Source organism: Chlorocebus sabaeus, chromosome X (assembly GCF_047675955.1).
Source record: "Chlorocebus sabaeus isolate Y175 chromosome X, mChlSab1.0.hap1, whole genome shotgun sequence".
NCBI lineage: Eukaryota > Metazoa > Chordata > Mammalia > Primates > Cercopithecidae > Chlorocebus > Chlorocebus sabaeus.
Genome location: NC_132933.1, coordinates 43,886,624 through 43,909,935, shown reverse-complemented (window position 1 = coordinate 43,909,935; position 23,312 = coordinate 43,886,624). Strand labels below are relative to the sequence as shown.

The 23,312-nt window shown below is 39.6% G+C and overlaps 1 protein-coding gene across 1 annotated transcript in view; it reads right to left on the bottom strand.

Annotated features, from left to right (window-relative positions):
- Positions 1–23,312, bottom strand: part of GUCY2F (guanylate cyclase 2F, retinal) — a 99,960-nt gene that overhangs the window by 23,703 nt on the left and 52,945 nt on the right. Inside the window, exons 8-10 of the mRNA XM_007992542.3 lie at positions 12,721–12,897; positions 8,041–8,197; positions 2,266–2,415 (exon numbers count right to left, since the gene is read on the bottom strand). Of these exons, the coding sequence (XP_007990733.3) occupies positions 2,266–2,415; positions 8,041–8,197; positions 12,721–12,897 (484 nt within the window). The remainder of the gene's footprint in view (positions 1–2,265; positions 2,416–8,040; positions 8,198–12,720; positions 12,898–23,312) is intronic.

The following is a 23,312-nucleotide window of genomic DNA, read 5'->3' as shown; positions in this document are numbered from 1 at the left end:
TGACAAAAGGTCTGGAGCAGTCACACTGACCTTTTTACAAAAAGAAAACTCCCTGGCAGCAGGAAAAAAAAATCGTTATCTCTCAATATCCCCAGCAACCCACACTGGGCCTCAAACTGATCTCTCTGCTTCCAACCTACCCTTCTCCAAACCTTTCCTAAAACCCAGATCTGGTCATGTCACTTTCTTGCTCAAAAGCCTTTTATGACTCCCCATCACCCACAGAGTAAAATCCAGGCTCTTGTCCTATCTCTTCAGGCTCATTTCTCATCTTTAGTCCCCTCCCCACCACCTCCAATTCTAACTTTCTAACTGCCACATCAGGAGCCAAGCTTTGTTTGCCCCACCAGTGTGACCTTCCCATTCCTGAATTGGCTATAACACTCCAACAGTGCCGCTTTACCCCTGATATGAGCCCCTTGCCTCCATAAAAGAATTCCAGTTGTTGCCTCTGACTTCTCAGTTCCTTGTGACATTACACATTCTGTTCCTTTAACCCAGGTCAGGCTGTACCAGTAATGGTTCCTCCATTACAGCATTGTGCTCTCAGTACAACAGATTCCATGAGAATGTACTCCCTGAAACTTGACTGCCTCATCCATTCTCTGGCAGATGGAGTCTTTGTCCCTTTCTCAGAACACCATCAAGTTGAATGGGCCACCTTTCTGCTTAGGCACAGCATGATTCATGCACTTGAGGATCTCACAGTCCAATTGCAATAAACAGTGGCAAACAATATAAGTGCTCTAGCTGAGACAGGCACTTGTGAGTACAGAAAAGGCACCTGACCCACACTAAAGAAGGTTTCCCAGAGAAGGTGACATGAGTTGGATGAGGCAAGGTTGGGAGGAGGTGGGAAAATTCCACCTCCTAGTATGTGAAAAGGCACAGAGATGGGAGAGACCATGATACTTTCAGGGCCCTGCCAGTCATGTGGTTTAGCTAGGATATAGAGGGTGACAGAAGATAAGCCTCGAGAGGTAGCCAGGGGCCAGATTGTGAAAGGCCTTGTATGTCATGGGAGGAGTCTCACCTTCACTTAACAAGTGATGAGGAACTGTTGGAGGGCTTTAAGTAGAGGAATGATGTGGAACCCTGAGTGGGACACAGCCTAGCTAAGTGGTTTTAGTTTTTCTTTCTTTTTCATTTTTAAAAGATTTTATTCTGAAAAAAATTAAACTTCCAGAAAAGTTTTAAAAATAGTACAATTTCCTGTACACCTTCACTCAGCTTCCCCTATTGTTAATAACTTACAGAACCATAGTACAAAGGAAATTAACATTTGTACAATAATATTACTAAGGTTCTTATTTGAATTTCATCAGTTTTCCCTTAATGTCCTTTTTCTGTTCCACAATCCAATTCAAGATCCCATATTGCATGTAATTATTGTCTTTGTCTCTTTCGGTCTGTGATAGCTCGTCATTCTTTTCCTGTCTTTCCATTCTTTCCTGTCTTAGATACTTTGGATTAGTCCTAGCCGCTTATTTTGTAGAATGTCAGCTGGGGTTTGTCTAAAGTTTTCTCATTATTAGATTGAGGTTGTGTATTTTTTTTTTTGTCAAGAATAACACTAAGGTGACATTGTGCCCTTCTTAGTGTATCATGTCAATGGGTATATGACATGGGTGTGCTGTATTACTGGTAATAGCTTATTATTGGTAATCTTGAATGCTTGCTTAAGGTGGTGTCTACAGGATCCTCTACTTGTAAACTCTATTTTTTCCATTTGCAATTTGTAAGTATCTTGTGGGTTCATACTTTGAGAATATACAGATATCCTGTTTCCCCTCAAAGTTTTGTCTACTGATTTTGTCATTATTGATAGATATTGCCTAATAGCCAAGTGTCTTGGTGGGAGATTAGGATAGAAGCCTGGGGCATGTCACAGGGAAACAGTGGTAGGGCCTTGACATCCAGAAGCAGCATGAGGGATACTAAAATACTTGGCAGAGTGTCTCAAAGGAGTAGAAGGGACTGTGAAATTAAAAAAAAAAAAAAAAAAAAAAAAAGGATTGGCATCAGTCCTGTAGGCCCTTGGCTTATGTCACAGTCTGAAAAAAGACCAGCTTCTTGGGTGGGGGAATTTCTTCCAGATGCCTAAAGTTGTCTGGCTATAAGTCCCACCTGTACATAACTTGAGCTGCTTGCAGACTATCAGGCTGTTAGCACTAACACTCTTCTGGAAAATCATGACAGCCTGAGTTGGTCTGATGATCTTGGCCGTGGTGGACCCCTAGGGCCCTTTTCTCACTTCCCACTTACCTTGAGCAGGCAGATCCATCATGCAGAATGGGGTACCCCGGACCATCACTTCTTGCATGATGATGGCAAAGCTGTAGACATCTCCTGCAAAAGAACCTAACCTGCCGCCTCTTGGGGTTCTCAACAGTTCAGGGGCAGTCCACAGCAGCTCTAAAAAGAAAGCATTGTGTAATGAATGCAGGGAGGATTAACTGACAACATCTGCAATGCCCTTTAGGGCTCAGAGGGTACTGTTTTATTGACTGCCTTATATTTTTATTAGACAGACTGCCATGCTAGTGCCCCCCCATCCCCCCAGGTCTGAATCTATTCTTCTAAGGAATTATGAACAGAGAAAACATACTACTCTCTCCAACCCAGAACCACGCAGGCAGACACAGCAGCAATGTGGGAAAGGACGCAGAAGCTAAAAGTATAGAAATTCTCTGGTGCTTGCTTTCTTGAGCCGGCAAGTAGCAGTTGGCAGGTTTCCAGGGAAAGGCAAGTGTGCTACCACACTGGTTGCCATGGATTTGCTGTTTGCTGAGATCTATATGTGTCTGGTAATTTGATTGTGCTGGGGCTAAGAGATTCACAAGTTGCTTTCTCTAGGTCTCCTCTAAAAGGATTAGAGGAACACCAACCTTCCTGTTCCTTGCAGTGCAAAAAGGTGCAACAATTCCTTCAACTCAGTTCTGCAAATATTTATTGACGGTCTACTAGGTACCACACACTGTGCTAGGTGCAGAGGTGGTGCCAGAGATGAATCAAACTTGAGGAGTTCACAGACCAGTAGGAAACACAGACATATGCACCCCTAACTGCAATAAAAGAGAGGGAATGATGAGGGCCACTATATAGTAAAGGGAAATGAATCCAGTAAAGGTCAAAGTCAAACACCCATCGTGTGCTCTGCTTCATTTCAGGCCCCATCAGGGACAAAAGACTATTTCTGCGTTCAGAGTTTATGGCAGTGAGAATGTCAGAAATTTTTCTTGGGGGGGCACTGTAAGCAATATATAAAGAAATGTAATTTAACAACAGAAATATGGTACTCAAAACCTGGAAGAAGAGTGTTTTAGATTGAACTATATAAAGTTACCATTTCTGTGAATCAAAAACAGTTAGATATCGGCAATTTCATCAGGTTCAAACTAATAAAAAAAAACTGAGCTGAGCAAATTAATCCAGGAAGACTTCCTGGAAAAGTTAAATTTTAAATGTGCTTGTTAGGAAGGTCAAGGATGCAACTTTCTGGAGCTGAGAAGGTAAGGGCTTTTCAGGGAGAAAGAACAGCATGTGCAAAAGAACAAGAGGCAGAAAGGAGCAAATTGCGGCGGGGGAGGGCGGGGTGGTGGTAAGCAGATTAGCTTGGCTGAAGAGAAGCGCTCTGTTAAGGAATAATGAGAAATGAGAAGTGGGGTTGATGAAGTGGGGGAGGGCGGGTGGCTGGAAGAATGGCAGCAGAAGGTGAGAGGGCCTGAGAGCCAAATGAAGGCATTTGGAGTGAATACAAAAGGCAGTAGGGGTGCTGGAGCTGGAGAGGGATTTGATGAAAGCCCTGTTGGGGAAGATTAATCTGGCAACATGCACAAGCTGGATTGAAGGAGAGAGGCTGGAATCAGGGAGACCAGCTAGGAAGTCATTGCAGTAAGAGCAGGTAGTGAGGTGAGAGGGGCCTAAATGGGGGTGGGGGTAGCAGCAGCAACACAGGGAACCAGAAACATTGGAAGGCTACAATGGAGAAAGCAGTGACAGGGCTAAGGATAGGCTCCCAGTGCCTTGAGAATGAGAGGGAGTTGGAGTAAACAACAAGGTTACATCTAGATAGTGAGGCTGGAGACAAACGTCTGCTAAGAGTGAGGGTATCAGGGGGAAAGTAATGGCTAACTTTTCATCTTGTTAAATTTTGGGTATTGGGAAGAGAGTCCAAGAAACAAAGTACTATGAAATAGGAAGAAGGGTAAAAGGTGAGATATTATTTTTGGTTTGTTAGCAAAACCCAGGAAAGAGAAATCCACCATGGAAATTCTTATTTTCAGCCAATCCTGATCAAAATGGTGAAATAAGAAATTCCAGCTTCACCACCAACCATGCACCCATCTTCTCTCTTTGCTCTTTAAGCGTCCCCAGCCTTTGTCCCCCAACCAGGCCCTTCTGAGCTTCCACCCACCATCCACTACTCACCTACACCCATGAAAGTCTCCAACACACTCACTATAGTGATTTTTGCCCCTATGTCTCCCTACCTAGGAAGATTTATATTTACAAATCAAACGGAAAACAATGAATGATAGTTTAATGACTGAATGTCAAAGGAATACATTTATGGTTGTGGGATTTTAGGCACCATGGTTTTGGAGAGGAGTGCAAGGGTGAATATTTGACAGCAAGAAAAATGGCATGTGGCTGCTTCTTTTTGACATCCTTTCTCCCTGCACCTTTAAAAGCACAAGATGGAAAAAGAGAGCAAAACTCTCTGGTAAAAGCTGGGTGATTAAATACAATCATTACCAAATAGTATTTCCAAAGAGCACTTACATGTATGTTGTTAATGGCTATAATGAGGCTTTTCTGCACTATACTTACATAATTGAGAGTGGACAGTAATGAATACACTTACAACCCACCCCCATTTCCTCATCTCCACTCCAGAACCAAGTAAGAGCCACTAACTACCATTAGAGTTGAACTCTTGAGAAAACTAGAGAAATTACTTTGGCTTGTTTTTTATCTGCTGGAGCCAGTATTAACTCTGAGCTTTGCTAGGGCGATAGAATTGACTTTGGAGAGCTACTGCGGTATAGTATAAAAGAACACAGAACTGGAAGTCTAGAGACCTGAGTTCAAAATCTTAGGTTGGCCACTAAGTAGCTTACCTTTCTGAACCTTGGCTTCCCTATCTATAAAATGGAAGTTGAGTCAGATGACATCCAATGGCCTTTCAATTATAAGATTCTTTTAGCCTCATCATCTAAGGTAGGGAGACAAGTTCTTTTATTTCATTTTATTTTGTTGTTCTGTTGATTCAACAAATATTCTATCAGGAACTATGAAAGGCACTGAGAGAGGCAAACCTGTTTCCTGCCCCCACAGAGCTTGTAGTTTGGGTGGGGGGAGAGAAGGCTAATTGAATGAGTAATGCTAATGGACTATGGTCTCACAACAAAGTTCAGGGCCCTGAAGGATCATAAAGAGGGTAACCTAGCCCAGCATAGGGGTCATGGAAAGCCTCTTGAGGCAGTGGTACTTAAGTTGAATGCTGAAGAAGGAGTAGAATTTAGCCAGACCCAGAAGAGTATATGCAAGAGTGGGAAGAGAAGAGTGTCCCAGGCAGAGGACACAGCTTGTGTGGAGATTTGGTAGTAAGAGACAGCCTGGGGTAAATAAACAACTAGAAGGAGTTCAGCATGGCCAGAGCATAAAGACAGAGGGGGAGTGGTTAGTATGGGAGGTCAGCAAGTTCCAGGCCATGCGGGGCTCAGCTCGTAAGCCATGTAAAGGAATTTGAAATTTATCCTTAGAGCAATGGGAAGCCATTCAATAGATTTAGGCACAGCTGTAACATGATCAGATTTGTGGTTTAGAAAGCTCCTTCTGGCTGCAGTGTGTGAGGAATGGACTGACCATCCATACTGCCACTGCAATTTGGAGAATGGAGTAAAATGATAATAGGGAGAGACAGAGACAGAGACAGACAGACATAGTCCCCTCAAAAGCACAAAACCAGAAAAGAGAGTCCTGCAGCTATCTTTTACCCACCTTAAGACTAGATTTTCTTAAGTTTCAAAGCTGCCAATCTGGAAATTAAACGGAACTCTGAGAAGCTAGGCATTGTTGTTTGTTTGTTTGTTTGTTTTTGAGACAGAGTCTCATTCTGTCACCCAGGCTGGAGTGCAGTGGCACAGTCTTGGCTCACTGCAACCTCCACCTCCCGGGCTCAAGCGATTCTCCTTCCTTAGCCTCCCAAGTAGCTAGGATAACAGACGCGTGCCACCATGCCTGGCTAATTTTTGTATTTTTAGTAGAGATGGGGTTTCACCATGCTGGCCAGGCTGGTCTCAAGCTCCTGACCTCGTGATCTGCCCGCCTCGGCCTCCCAAGGTATTGTGTTTTATAGAGAATTGATTTTGACAGAATGCTAAGTACTTGCCATGTCTACAGGATAGGGGTCACACTTCAGAAAATCTGAATTTGAAGTCCTAGAACTGCTGCTAAGTCACTGCAGGTTTGGAGGAAATCATGAGTTTCAATTGTCTCATCTGTAAAAGGAGGGAATTGGACTAGACGACTCCCTAAATTTAATAACCCACAAGTCTTATAAAGAGCAAAGATGATACCACCAATGACTGGATTCTCTGTCTATGCATGGGTGTCTCCCTCTCTATGTGTCTTTCATTCTTCTTTTCTTTTATGTAGTAAAGTCAGCAGTTTAAAAACTTATGCCAAAGATAATTTTAAGAATATGGATATATGATGTAGTTTTGCATCTCTCTCTCTCTCTCTCTCTCTGTCTTTTTGGGGCTGTTTGCTTTTCTGTCTTTTTGTGTCACTATCTCTCTTCTTTATGCTTGCAATATTGGTTAAAACATTTAATGCCCACATTTCCTATATGTATTTCATCATGTTTGTTCTCTTTCTTTTTTCCTCTTTCTCTCTCTCATCTGTCTGCTCATTCCTCCGTGGTTCTCACCCACCCACCCCCCATCTCAGATTTCTCCTATTTCTTTGATCTGTTATGACTCCTACAGGCATTGTTTAGTGCTACCACTGGTGCACTAGACAGAAGACAAAAACACAAAATGGACATTGTTGGTGTGAACATTGATGATATGAACTGGAGTTATCTTATTACATCCAATTTAATTGGAGTCCAGAAACCACAGGAGAAAAAGAAAAGCACTTGGGGTACAAGTGTCTGCCCAGGGATAATCTTGCAAGCCAGATGCCGAAATGACCTTCTATAATCTTAATATCAGTTTTACCTAGTAGCTGATGAAACAAACTTCCATGACTCTAAGACTAGTTTTACCTACGGCCATCACTTACCAATCGGAGCTTTCCTGCTCCCCAAAACTTTGGTAGTGTCAATGAGTTTTCTTTAAAAAACATATATAACATTTCTCTTTCCAATAGAACCCCCAACTTTTCTGTGTTCTTTGGACATACCAAGGACCACCCCCTGGTCTATGTGCATGCCACAAATTGAAATACTGTTTTCCCAAATAAAATGTTTCATTTAAAGATTTGTCTCTATATTTTTATTTGACTTTGAGACAGGCATGGCTACTTATTCGCTAGAAGGCCACAGTTCTGCCTGAAGCCTTCCCACATAACCCATAGAGCATTTATTTGCTGAGAGATCACTCCTCAATTCTTCCTCTCTGACAGAGACAGTGCTGGTATGCTCTAGTGACATCCCATTCTAAAATGTACTTTGTGGGGGTCCAGCTTCCAAATTACCCTCCATTCAACTTGACAAGTATTTATTGAGCACCTACTGTGTGCCTAGTGCTCAGCAAGTTTTTCCAGGGACTGCTGGGGTCTCCAAACAATACAGCCTAATCCTGCCACAGCAGGAACTGAACATTATTACACTGGCTTTGTTCAGAAAGCCAGGCTGGGCCGAAGTTACAGCGGGCCTACTTCATTCAAGTCCCTTAGCTTGGAAATGAGTCTGGATTTTCAACAAAAGTGGAGAGTTGAAATCAGCCTGAGGCTTTAATTCAGTGCATATTTTCATTTGAACTTTGGAGTTACCTCGTGTGCATCAGAAGGGTACAATTCATTGCTTACCTTCCACACAAGATTCCCCTTCAGAGAGTCTCAGCATTTCTAAGATGTCGTTAAAGCCATAATCTGTCACTTTTAGTACAAAACGCCCATCTACCACACAGTTTCGAGACTTTAGCCTCCCATGAACAAACTCTCTGTGGTGTAAGTACTTCATGCCCTGTAGATGACACAACAGGATTTATTTAGCAACTCATTTAACTATTTTGTGCTTTTAACACCAATTTCTTAGACTGTTAATGGCATGAGTTATGATGATCCAGAACTCAGCTTTTTTCTCTTCTATGCAGGCAAAGTAAACCTTTGACATGAGTCAGTTTTCAGATCCCTTGTAGCTCCAAAATTTTATGTTTTGGTGAAGAATGTTATCTTGTGTGTACAGAGAATTACGTGTTACTAGGAGATTTATTAACATTTCAGATACAGAATACATCCATATTCATATAATTGCCAGGAATTTGGAGAATTTCCCCCAGAAGTTCTAACCCACTCTCACCCATTATTGGCAAGAATGGAAACTGGGACAAACTTGTGCATGGGCAGTTTGGCAATAGCTATCAAAATTATCAAAATTTAAACTATATGTACCCTATGATCCAGGCATTGTACCTCTCCTCCAGAGAAATGCTTGCATGTATACACAAAGAGACAAAGATAAGATGGCTTGTTGTAGCTTTGCTTTTATAATAGTATATAATTAGAAATGCACTAAATATCAATAAGGGACTGGCTAGAGTGTGATACATTCACACTAGGGAATATTCTACAGCACTTAAAAAGAATAAGATAGACCTGTATGTAGCTGACATAGAAACAACTCTAAGCCATCAAGTAAGTGAAATATAGTAATTGCAGAACTATGTGACAGCATGTATATTTAACAAACAAAAAAGTCATCTATAATGCTATAATGCATATAAATACACATGAAATTAATTACAAGGTGGTTGCCAAATTGTTAGCAGTAGTTAACTTTGAGGGGGAGTATGAAGAAAGAGGGTTGAGTAGATGTATTTTTCCAATATATATCATTTGAGTTTTACATCTTATATATTATTTTTATAGTTAAAAATAGGCAACCAGAAAGAAGAAAGCTGTCTAGTACTGATCTCTGCACTTGCTTGGCAACCTTCACAAGGTATTCAAATGTGACCAGGACTCTCATTCAGATGGATTTATTCATTCTGCATATACATACATTTATATTCTAGTCCAGTCATTTCAGAACTTTGTTTGCTAAAAGTCCTTTTAAGTATCTGTCTCTTTTGCAGTGTGACATCCCTTTGTACTTGGAATTATTTTCACCCTGTGCTCTTGGATAGTCTGCACTCTTCAGTACTTCTGAGTAGAGTCTACAGTGGGCAAGATTTCCCCCATGTTGTCTAACGGTTGCTTTTCATTTATCATGGCCTTGAGAGGATTGTCATTTAGAGGCTCCTCCCTTAACTCACTGGGCTTAGCTTACAGTGTGAGCAGAAAAAGTACTAGAATAAGAATCAGGAGATTTGGATTTTATTATCAGCTCCACCACCTAATAGTTGGCTGAGAAATATTTATTGAGTACCTACTATATGTGCCAGACACTCTATAACAACGTGTACCTCATTTAGCCTCCCTGAGTCTCTGTAAAAGGAGGCTAATCACACCTATCTTAAAGGGAATTGGCATGAGAGAATGTCTTTCCCTTTCAAGGCCCCTGAAAAAGGATTAGGCTAGCAGAAAAAGATCAAGACTATGATCAATATGCAAGAAGCCCAAAAAGTCATTGATTATGCAGATCAGCCCTGTAAAAAATGCACATATACACAATTTGCATATCATTCCGTGGCATTCATGGGATCCCCAAAAACTCCTCCATGGGACTCATCTATGAACCCTACCTTGGCTGTCAGGAGTCTTTGGCTCAGAGAATAAAGGTGATCCTTGATAGATCCACTGGTCTTTTGGTTTTCCAGTGGCACTGAGTTCCACATACACAGCCATGGTGTGTAAAGACCTGTCACCTAGTTCTAGACTGAGCCACCATTTAGAAGGGTGAAAACTAGGAGGTAGAGCTAAGTAGCACCAAATAATCTGGGAATGAGCACTTTCTCACATCCACAAAGCAGAGAAATTGGATGAAAGAAAGGACGGCTTAAGGCAGAAGAGTGCTCAATGACAACAGGAAGTAAAGAAAAATCTGGACCTCAAGTTGGGGAGAGGACAGGTAAACCTTTTCTGTATCTGTATCATATAACAGATATGGACAAAAGAACTGTGAGAAGTGTGGTGGGGGCAAAACTTGGGAAGGAAAGTGATATGGTTTCACTGGGTCCCTACCCATATCTCAACTTGAATTGTATTTTCCAGAATTCCCATGCATTGTGGGAGGGACCCAGGGGAATGTAATTGAATCGTGGGGGCTGGTCTTTTCCATGCTATTCTCATGATAGTGAATAAGTCTCATGAGATCTGATGAGTTTATCAAAGGTTTCCACTTTTGCTTCTTCCTCATTTTCTCTTCCTGCTACCATGTAAGAAGTGCCTTTTGCCTCCCATCATGAACCTGAGGCCTCCACAGCCATGTGCAACTGTAAGTCCAATTAAACCTCTTTTTATTCCCAATCTTGGGTATGTCTTTATCAGCAGCATGAAAATGGACTAATATAGTAAGTTGGTACTGGGAGTGGGGCATTGCTGAAAAGATACTCAAAAATGTGGAAGCGACTTTGGAACTAGGTAACAGCCAGAGGTTGGAACAGTTTGGAGGGCTCAGAAGAAGACAGGAAAATTTGGGAAAGTTTGGATCCTCCTAGAGACCTGTTGAATGGCTTTGACAAAAACGCTGATAGTGAGATGAACAATAAGGTCCAGGCTGAAGTAGTCTCAGATGGAGATGAGTAATTTGTTGGGAACTGGAACAAAGGTGACTCTTGTTATGTTTTAGCAAAGACACTAGTGGCATTTTGCCCCTGCCCTAGAGATTTGTGGAACTTTGAACTTGAGAGAGATGATTTAGGGTATCTGGCAGAAGAAATTTCTAAGCAGCAAAGCATTCAAAAGGTGACTTGGGTGCTGTTAAAAGCATTGTTTTAAAAGGGAAACACAGCATAAAAGTTTAGAAAATTTGCAGCCTGACAATGCAGTAGAAAAGCAAAACCTATTTTTTGAGGAGAAATTCAAGCTGGCTGCAGAAATCTGCATGAGTAGCAAGGAACCTAATGTTAATCCACAAGACCATGGGGAACATGTCTCCAGGCCACATCAGAGACCTTCATGGCAGCCCCTCCCATCACAAGCCTGTAGGCCCAGGAGGAAAAAGTGGTTTCGTGGGCTGGGCCCAGGGTCCCCATGCTGTGTGCAGCCTAGGGACTTGGTTCCCTGTGTCCCAGCTGCTCCAGCCATGGCTGAAAGGGGCCAACATAAAGCTTGGGCTGTGGCTTCAGAGGGCAGAAGCCCCAAGCCTTGGCAACTTCCATGTGGTGTGGAGCCTGCAGGTGCACAGAAGTCAGGAACTGAGGTTTGGGAACCTCCGCCTAGATTTCAGAAGATATATGGGAATGCCTGGATGCCCAGGCAAAAGTTTGCTGCAGGAGCAGGACCCTCATGGAGAACCTCTGCTAGGGCACTGTGGAAGGGAAATGTGGGGTCAGACCCCCACAAAGAGTTCCTACTGGGGCACTGCCTAGTGGAGCTGTGAGAAGAGGGCCACCATCCTCCAGACCCCAGAATGGTAGATCCACCAACAGTTTGCACTGTACAACTGGAAAAGCCACAGACACTCAATGCCAGCCCATGAAAGCAGCCAGAAGGGAGGCTGTACCCTGCAAAGCCACAGGGGCAGAGCTGCCCAAGACCATGGAAACCCACCTCTTGCATCAGCGTGACCTGGATGTGAGACCTGAAGTCAAAGGAGATCATTTTGGAGCTTTAAAATTTGACTGCCCCACTGGATTTCGGACTTTCATGGGCCCTGTAACCCCTTGGTATTGGCCAATTTTTCCCATTTAGAACAGCTGTATTTACCTAATACCTGTACCCCCATTGTATCTAGGAAGTAACTAGCTTGCTTTTGATTTTGCAGGCTCATAGGCAAAAGGGACTTGCCTTGTCTCAGATGAGACTTTGGACTGTGGACTTTTGGGTTAATGTTGAAATGAGTTAAGACTTTGGGGGACTATCGGGAAGGCATGATTGGTTTTGAAATGTGAGGACATGAGATTTGGAGGGGCCAGGGATGGAGTGATGTGGTTTGGCTGTGTCCCCACCCAAATCTCAACTCGAATTGTATCTCCCAGAATTCCCACATGTTGTGAGAGAGACCCAGGGGGAGGTAATTGAATCGTGAGGGCTGGTCTTTTCTGTGCTATTCTCATGATAGTGAATAAGTCTCATGAAATCTGATGGGTTTGGCAGGGGTTTCCACTTTTGCTTCTTCCTCATTTTCTCTTGCCACCACCATATAAGAAGTGCCTTTCACCTCCTGCCATGATTCTGAGGCCTCCCCAGCCATGTGGAACTGTAAGTCCAATTAAACATCTTTTTCTTCCCAGTCTCAGATATGTCTTTATCAGCAGCATGAATATGGACTAATACAGAAAGGAGTGAAATGATCACAACAATCTAAGGAAGATAAAATATCCCAAAACATTAAAGTTCTAATCTACAGAGAAAATCCAAGATTTCCTCAGTCTTCCCATTAACCTTTATGAGATCCAGCAGGAGTGATGATTTAAACATCCAGTCGAGTTTCACATCTTGGTTTGTCAGTATGTCTTCTAGGCTCCCTCGGGAACAGAATTCTGTCACAATGGCAAACATCCCCGAATCATAGAAGAAACCCAATAAAGGGTTAATATTCTCATGACGCAAGTCCTTCATCTGGAAATGAGAGAGAGAAATGAGAGTCACAGCTGTCCTGTCTCAACTGGGGACCAGAGTTGAGGGCACATAACTTTCTTTTGACCCTTCTTATGATTGGTTGTGTGGTTGACAGAATTTTGACTCCCATGATCTCCAACCCCTAGTGTTACTCCTGTGATTGTGTTTTGTTATACAACAAAAAGGAGATTATCAGGGTGAGACTAATCTAATCACATGAGCCCATAAAAGCTTCAAAAGAAGACTGTAGAAGATAAGTCAGAGAGATTCAAAATATGAGGACTCAACAGGCCATTGTTGGCTTTGAAGATGGGGGGAAGGAGGCTATAAGCCAAAGAACGTGAGCAGCCTCTAGAAGCTGGTAACCACCCTCAGCTGACACCCAGCAAGAAAGTGGGGACCTCAATTAATACGGTTTTGCTGTGTCCCCACCCAAATCTCATCTTGAGCTGTAGTTCCCATAATTCCCACATACTGTGAGAGGGACCCACTGGGAGGTAATTGAATCATGGGGACAGGTCTTTCCCATGCTGTCCTCATGATAGTGAATAAGTTTCACAAGATCTGATGGTTTTATAAAGGGGAGTTCCCCTGCACACATCATCTTGCCTGCCACCATGTAAAATGTGTCTTGCTTCTCCTTCACCCTCCGCTATGATTGTGAGCCCTCTCCAGCCATGTGGAAGTGTGAGTTCATTAAACTTCTTTCCTTTATAAATTACCCAGTCTCAGGTATGTCTTTATTAGCAGCATGATAATGGACTAATATATCGATCCTGTGACCCCACTGAACTGAATTCTGCAGGCAACCTGAAAGAACCTAGAAGTGGTTCCTCCTCACCCCAGCCCTGACCCCTGCCACAGGTCTCCAGATAAGAGCACAGTGCAACTGACACCTTGACTTTGGAGTTTTGAGATGCCAAGCAAAACACCCAGCTGAGTCGGCATTGACTGCTGATCTACAGAACTGTGGGATAATAAATCAGTGATGTTTTAAGCCACTAAGTTTGCACTAATTTGTTACAGCAGCAATAGAAAACAAATTTAATGGCCAAAGGGGAAAATTTCAGAAAGGGATCTCTTTTAGCATAATTATAAGTGAAACTGAAGCTGCAGATTTCTCCTTGATTCCTTTGGGACTTTCTGGAATGGAGCTCAGTGGCTCAAGAGGACTAAAGAGAGATGATACAATAAAATGTAGAATAGATTGTCTTTCTATGAATACTCATCTACCTAGCACCTATTAAAATAGTTTCCCTATATAAACATCAGGCCAGAGCTTATACAATTTTTTTCAGAAGAAACATTTAGAATTTTGGCCATACTTTCTCTTTGCATTCATTCATTTTATTTCACTAATGTGAGAAGCATTTAGTGCATGCTCACAACATCCAAGACACTGGAATGCATGCTAGAGAAAGAGACAAACAAGGTAACATCACTGTCCTGAAAAAGCTTACATTCAATGAAGGGTGATAGGCAAGTAATCCAACAATTGTATTTCATTGTGAAATGTGTTCTGAAAAATGGGGGCATGGGATGCTGTGAGAGCTCAAATGTTAAGTATCTAATTCACCCTAGGGTAGTCAGAGAAGGCTTCCCTAAGGAGGTAACATGTGGACTCTCTCAAAGGACAAGTAAGAGTTGACCAGGTGATGATGACATGATGAGAGGGGTTGAGAGTGATAGCACATTATGTTGAGAAATCCACAACAGGTTTAGGTGGTCAGAATGGAGTGTAAGGAAGAGAATATTAAATACTAGACTGGAGAAACAGACAGGAGCCACATCCCATGGGACTTTATGAACCATGCTATGGAATTTGAAATTTATACTGTGGGCACTCAATAATTATCATTTATTATTATTACTATTTAAATGAGGGATGAGAGAGGGGAAAAAAGACTCTATGATCACTCCCAGATTTTTACTTGGATACCTGGGTAGACAGTGGTGCTACATATTAATATAGGGAATTCAGGGATGAGGTAATAGTGGATATGTTGGTGCCCTATACATAAGCCTTTAACCATGCATCCCCCAACGGCTGTGACTGTTGACTGATAACTCATAGTTGCTCCATTAAAAAAAAAAAAAAAAAAAAAAAAAAAAAAAAAAACTGTCCTAGAGCACAAATTAATGGTGAGCCACCTTACCTGAGAGGTTAGGTCCCACCCACAGGCCTCAGGCAATAATTTACTCACTGAGGACAGTACAAAAGTCCAACTTCCTAGCCTCAAGGTAAGATTCATGGTATAACTTGTACTCCAGCACTTCCCCATAAGATCATACTATTGCTAGTTTCCACCTGAAATCAAATGTTTGCTTAACTTTTACCCTGTCCTATCCTACTTCCCTCACTCTTTACTTGAAAGCATTTTCTCCATAAAAAATTTGAACAAGAATTTCCATCTCAGGCTCAGATTTTGGGTAATCTCAGCTAAGACAGATGGAAAAGCACATTTGGTGGTGGAAAGGCTGATAAATTCAGTTGGAGACATATTCAGAATGAGGTACCTACAGAACATAAAGGTAGAACTATTTCAAAGACAGTTGTATAGTCAGAGTTGGAAGCTCAGGAATGAGTTCTGACCAGTATAAATACATGTGGGAATTGTAAGCAATTAAATTTTAGGTAAAAACAGTGGGAATAGATAAGATTACCTGAGGAAAGTATAAAGAAAAAGAGAAAAAGGAAACATCAACATTTGAAGGGTGGGAAAAGGAAGAACAGCCTGCAATAAGACTTAGAAGAAAGGCCAGGAAGTAGGGAAAAGCCTATTTAAAACAATATCGTTAAAACCACAGGATTAGTTTCAGGAGAGTGAGAAAAATGCCTGCCAGAAAGAATTTCAGGAAAGTGTGATAAATACCAGAGAGGTCAGGTAAGATGAAGAAAAGTGTCTGGTGAATTTCACCATTAAAATTTATTAATTATAGAAACTTAAAAGTATGTTTACACAGATATGTATATCTATATCTATCTAAATAGAGAGAGAGGCTTAGAATGGTAACAGTGTAAATGAACAGCAAAAGGCAGATCTGAGATGTCTTTTGGAGCTAAAAATCACATGACTTGTGTGGGGAGGGGAGGAAAGAATGAAATCAAGAATTATTGTATTTTGAACATTGAACTGATGGTGGCCCATTTATTGAGATGAATTACACTATACGACTTAGAATATGAGCTTGCTTCTTAGAATATGATACAAGCAAATGTTAAATTATCCCTGGTGGGAATGTCAGCTATTGACCACCAAGGTTGCCTTCTAAGTACAAGAGCCTGGCACCCATGACAATTCTCTTCATCCACTGCAACCTAAACTAGTTAAGGCGGACAGAAACTCAGCCCACAAACAGCAAAATAGGCACTGCTCCTAAAGTTCTATTTTCTTATGAAGCAAGCAGCCAAAATTACTGGGCTCTGGAACTCTGTTGGAAGAAAAAGTAAAAAGTTGTCATATTCAATACTACTAGCTGTTCAACACAAATCTATTTTCTCTTCTTCTTGGGCAGAGAGCTAATCCATATTTTCCAGTCTTTCTTGGAGCTAAGTGTAGCCATATGACTGAATTCCAAGCAATGAAATAGAAGAGGAACCGATATATGCCACTTCCTCTAGGCAATTAAATGGGAGAGGAAGTGATATGTGCCATTTCTAGGCTAAGGCTTTTATACCCTCTTCCATATTATTTTCCCACTTCTATGGATGAATGCAGATGATGATACGGCCCTAAGACATAGCAGAGCCATGAGATGGTTATAGCCTGGGTCCCTGAGTCATGATATTGGAAGAGAGTCACCTGCCAACAGTACAAGAATATCCACCTTGTGCTGTTATTTGGGTGAAAATTAAACTTCTGCTGTGTTTGAGACATTATGTGTTTGAAGGTCTATTTGTTAAAGCATCTAGCATTACACTAATGGTACTAGCATGGGAAAAATTCTGTCTAGATCTTTGATAGATCTTTATATGCATCCATCCTCAGCTGTAACCAATAGAGAAGATCCCGTATAAGGGGCAGGTAGATGCCTACATGCAGTCATGTCCTACCAAGATTCTGGACAACCTCAGGACGCAGAGAAAGTTTGCAACATCAGCTTTAGCAAGATGAACATTTACCGGGTAGACACGTACTTTGCCTCTTCCATAATACCTATCTGGCTGGCTACCATCAAATGTTTAAGAGTTGAATGTGTCCTGTCTCTCAAGGATTTTGTTAGCTTCATATTTGACATGATATCTTTTTTTTTCTTTTTTTTTTTTCTTTTTTTTTTGAGACAGAGTCTCATTCTGTCACCTAGTTGGAGTGCAGTGGCACGATCCGGCTCACTACAACCTCTGCCTCCTGGGTTCAAGCGATTGTCCTGCCTCAGCCTCCTGAGTAGCCGAGATTACAGGTGCATGCCACTACACCCAGCTCATTTTTCATATTTTTTGTAGAGACGGGGTTTCGCCATGTTGGCCAGGCTGGTCTCGAACTCCTGACCTCAAGTGATCCACTCGTCTTGGACTCCCAAAGTGTGACATGACACCTTTAAGCATACAGCCACCAGAGACATCTGTTCCTAAGTCAAATACTGACTTAAATTATCTGAAAGACTCCTTTACCCACTTGAAAAAAGTTCCTAGGATGTCATAACACCAGAATTAATCTCTCCGTGTCCCTCTTCCACAGCAGCTGAAATTTCATCCTAGAAGTGGATATGTATACCTTTATGAAAATGTCCTTCTCCACATAGGTGCTCACCCGCAACTATATCAGCAATTGCTGACTATTTTGACAAGAAAATGTTCTTTTTTTTTCTTTTTTTCTTTTTCCTTTGTTGTTGTTGTTGTTGTTGTTGTTGTTGTTTTAAGACACAGTCTCACTCTGTCGCCTAGGCTGGAGTGCAATGGCACGATCTCAGCTCACTGCCACAACCACCTCCCAGTTCAAGTGATTCTCGTGCGTCAGCCTCCCAAATAGCTGGGATTACTGGTGCGTGCCACCATGCTCAGCTAATTTTTGTATTTTTAGTAGAGACAGGGTTTCACCATGTTGGCCAGGCTGGTCTCGAACTCCTGACCTCAGGTGAGCCGCCCACCTCGGCCTCCCAAAGTGCTGGGATTACAGACACCAGACAGTGTGCCTGGTCTCAACAAGAAAATTTTCTACCTCCATGAGTTAATTGGTGATTCATGTCTGTTTCCTGCATTTATTTTTATTTTTATTTTGTTGTAAAGAGCTATTGTTCAAGACCTCCTATCCCTGGATCAACCTACCCACTATCTAACACCCAGAGGTCAATTGTCATATCGAACACATTAACCAGGTACTAGTGAAAGACTTCTGATCCTATATTTCCCACTAGCAATATTTTATTCATTTAACAAAGTTTTTTAGTACCTATTATTTGCCAGGTCCTGAGAGAAAGACTGGGGACAAATGATGAACAAAATGTTACATGGTTTCTGACCTCTTGTTTTAACCAGATGATTACACAATGATACAAAATTTGTGACTCTGACAAGTCCTATAGAGGAGAGTTACATAATGTGAGTATGTATAATTGGGGCTTTAACCAATCAGAGAAGTTGGGACAGGGCTCATGGGAAGTGAGAATTGATCTGGGAGTTAAAACATGAGTGGATTAAACCATGCAAAGCAGGGAAGGAAAAGTATTTGAGGGATTGTAATAGTACAGGTAAAGGCTTTGTGCTGGGAGCATATCATAATCCAAAGACTAAGTAAACGCCAGTGTGCCTTAAGCAGAGTGGTTGAAGGAAATATGATGGTGATATAAGACTGAAGAGACAGGGAAGAGCCAGATTATACAGAATGTAATAGGTCATTTTAAGTTGCCATTTACTTATATTAAAAATGATTATAGGGACATTGAATACCAAGTAGGGTGTAGTAGGTTATGGCAGACCACCATTCCTGATGCTACAGCTTTTAACAACTAGAAAAATTGAAAAAAATATATTTAAAAAAAAACCACTGGGGATATGCAGGTGCAAAAAAAATAATCTAAAATTCAAAGATGCAAGAGCCCTTCTAAGATAACCAGGCTGTTGTCAGCCATTTTCTTCCCTGAGGACATTTGCTGATTTCCAGCACAAGCCGAAGATTGGGCTTAGCTTAACAGAAAGAATTTGCTGGGAAAATGCAAAACCTGGTAATGCTTTTGGCAATTGTGGAAGACTGGTATCACAATTAATAAATTTCAGGAGACCTAAATGTGAGCTAATTTTCTCCCCACAGCATATTTTCTGAGTCTGGGGGCTATAGAGGAGACTAGAAAGCTTCTATAAAATTGTTTGAGATCTTCTGTAGTTTTCCGATATTTAGGAGACAAAGTCTCACTGAAGAAATAGAGCCTGCGACAAACATTCGGTTGGTGTCTTCCTCAAGAAATTTGCCAAATTTGGAAGCAGCATGGATTGAGAGTAAAGGAAAAAGGTTATGAAGTACAGTCTGAATATCCCAATCTTTCAAAGTGGAGGAGACAGACTTGTAGACTCTTGGAAAGATATGCCTGAGAAACAGTAGAATTTGTGGTGGACTGAGTCTAACTATAACTGCAACACAGCTTCAATCCAGCTCAATCTTTGATTCGATTAATGTGATTAGTTCCTTACCCAAACCACCTAACAAATGAAAAGAGAAAAATCCTTGCTGGTAGAACATATGACCTGGAGCTTCTACAGTTTATTTACATAAAATATCTAGCATAAAATAAAAAATATTAGATATTTGGGAATGCAGAACAAACTCAGAAGACAATTGAACAATGTCTTTAAATACTCAGTAGACAAAGAAACCTATAAAATATGAATCAAATATTCTAAAAACCTGAGACAGTGGAGAGTAACTGAAAGCAGAAATGGAGGTAGAACTATATTTGAAAGACAACTAAAATGAGTAAAATTTGGATTTACCTCCAAGAACAAAAAAACAGTTCTTCAGAGCAACACCACAGAATCCAGAGTTTCTAAAATGTATTATTCATAATATTCAATAATGAACCAAAAAGCCTTAGATGTACAAAGAAATAGAAAAAATGTGACCCATACTCAGGCTAAAAAAAGGTCAATAGAAATTAATCTCAAAATGACACAAATGTTGTGATTAGCAGAAAAGCCCTTTAACACAGATTTTATAAATATATTCGAAGATTTAAAGGACAACATATGCAAAATGAATATATGGGTATAGAACATGGCAGAGAAAAAGAAACTATAAATACGAACCAATTGAAAACTATATAGCTAGAAAATATAATAACTGAAGTAAAAAAATTTTACTTTTTTTCCTAAGGTGGGCTTAGGAAATGACATAAGAGTAATGAACTTGAGGAGAGATCAATAAAAAAATACCTAATCTGAAAAACAGAGGGAAAAAGGATAAGTGGGACAATATCAAACAGACTAATACATAAGTAACTTGAGTTCTAGAAGGATATAAAGAAAATGGGGCAAAACAATTTTTATAGAAATAGTGGTCAAAACCTTTGTGAATTTAGTAAAAGACATCAACTTAAAATTCTAAGGAGCTCATTGAACTCCAAACAGAATAAACACAAAGAAAATGCCCTACATACATCATATTCAAACTCCTACAATCCAAAGATGAGCTTAAAATCTAAGAAGTTCAGTGACCCACCAAAGAGATTAAATACAAAGAAAGCAATATCTAGACATTTAACAGTCAAAACCCTGAACTATGATAATAAACTTTTGAAGGTAGTCAGAGAAAAACAGTACCCACTACATACAAAGAATGAATAATAGCTGACTTCTCATCAGAAACAAAGAAATACAAAAAAAAAACACCAATGAAATGAAATATTTAATATGCCAAAAGAAAATAAATGCAGCTATCAACTCATAATTCTGTACCAAGCATAAGTATCATTCAAAATTGAAGACATTATCAAATAGACGAAAACAGAAAATTTGTCATCAGCAGGCCTGCAATACAAGTAATGCCTACGGGGAGGATCTTCAGGTTGAAGAGAAAAGATGCTAAATGGTAACTTGGCTCTATTAGGAAATAATTAAAGTTATCAGAAATAGTAAATATGTTGATAAATATAACAGAATATATTTTTATTTCATTCTCTTAATTTGTATGAAATGCATATGAATGCTTAAAATAAATCTTACCCCTATATTATATGGTTCACAATAAATGTAGGTATATATATGATAATAATAGGGCAAAGAATAGTAGGCTAGTAAATGGGACACTGCTGTTACAAATTTCCTATGTTTTAGGTAAAGAAGTGGAATATTAATTCTGAGTAGTTTGTGATAAATTCAAGATGCATTTAAGCAATTCCTAGAACAGTCATTAAAAAGTGCAAAAATGTATCGCTAAAATGCCAATATAGGAAACAAAATGGAATATATGAAAAACACTTTTAGCCCAAAGGAAAGCAAGAAAAGGGAAACAAAGGAACAAACAGAGACATAGATGAGTCAAATAGAGAACATATAGCAAAATAGACGATGAGAAATCCAACTATGTCAATAAGTGCCTTAAATGTAAGTAGCCTAAACATTTCAATTAGAAGACAGATTGCAGAATGCGGAGATAAAAAGAAAGAACCAAATGCCTGCTCCCTAAATAAGATGAACAGTAATCCAAAGACACAAATGCATTGAAAGAAAAAGTACAGAAAAAGTGAATCATGCAAAAACTAATCAGAAAGCTAAATTGGCTATGTTATTATTGAAGAAAATAGAAATCAAGAAAATAAGTATTATCAGACATAAAGAGGGACATTTCATAATGATAAAATAATCAAGACATAATAATAAAATGTATATGTGCAAAGATGTGCTGGATCATAAGAAGAATATTTTGCGTATTTCTTACCATCTCTGTGTTCAATGACATCACATGGGTAGTCCCAAATTAGTTACAATGGAGGTACTTACAGCACAGAAATCAGGAAATGCTCCAAATTAGGGATCTTTTTCAGAAAGCCTGTTGTTAAACATTTACTAGATGTACTTAATAATAGAACTTCAATGCACCTGAAGAAAACACTCACAGAATTAGAAAATAGGAAAATTTTATGGTAATTGATGAAACATATTGACAAAAATGCAGTAAGGATATAGAAGATCTGAATCACACTATCAACCATCTTGACCTAATTGATATTGATAGGATTCTACACCAAACAACTGTACAATGTGCATTAATTTCAAAGTATGTGGAATGTTCACCAACATAGACCACATGCTTGGCTATAGCCAATGTTTTTGATACATTTCAAGATTAAATTTGCAGATAATATTCTTTGACCACAACAGAATTAAATGAGAAATCTATTAATTATGGTATCCAGAAGGGCCACAAATATTTAGTAATTAAGCATATATTTCAAAATAATACATGGGTCAAAAAAGAATAATGAAATTATAATTATTTCAAGCTGAAAGGTCAATGAAAATGTAACATATAAAATTTTGTGGGATGCAGCTACAGCAGAGCTTAAATGTAAATATGTCATTTAAATTAAAAAGAAAGAATGTTCAAAAAATAAGAATGAATAAACCAAAAATAAGCAGAAAGAAATAACATAAGGGCAGAGATCATAAAAATAGAAAACAATCAAAATGTAGAGAAAATTAACAAAATCGAAACATTGTTCTTTAAAACAAAAGTAATAAATTTAATAAATCTCTAAGAAGACTGATCAAGAAAAAAAGAAAAAGAAAAAATTATTAATATCTAGAATGAAAGATATGGTATCACTACAGATCATACAGATATCAGTAAGGTTATAAAGGAATTTATAAGCAATTTTATGCTAATAAAGTCAATAACGAATTTGACATTTCTTGAAAAACACAACTTATTAAACTTGGCACAATATGAAATAATAATCCTAACAGCCCTATATTTAGCAAAGAAATTGAATTTGTTTTCAAAAACATCCCCACAAAGAAAATCCAAGGACCAAATGATTTTATTGATGAAATTTATTTAAAAATTTAATAATAAATATTACCAGTCTTACACAAACTCTCAGAAAAAGACAAAGATGTCCAAACTTGTTTTATGAAGCCAAACATAATGCTGACAAACATTAAAAGTATAGACTAATTCTTCTTAAAAACATAGATGCAAAAATTCTTTTAAAAGATTAGCAAATATCGTCTACCAATATATTAAAAAGATAATCTATCGTGACCAAGTGGAATTCATCCTGGGAATATTAAGATGTGCTTAATATTTCTTTTAAAAATGATGTAATTCACCACGTTAACAGAATGAAAGAGCAAAACCATAGAATAATTGCAATAGGTAGCAATATAAATATAAAACCTCTTTATGATTAAAAGAATCATAGAAATGCAGACATGTGAAAAACTTTCAGGTAACATCAAACCTAAAAATAAAACATTGATTCCT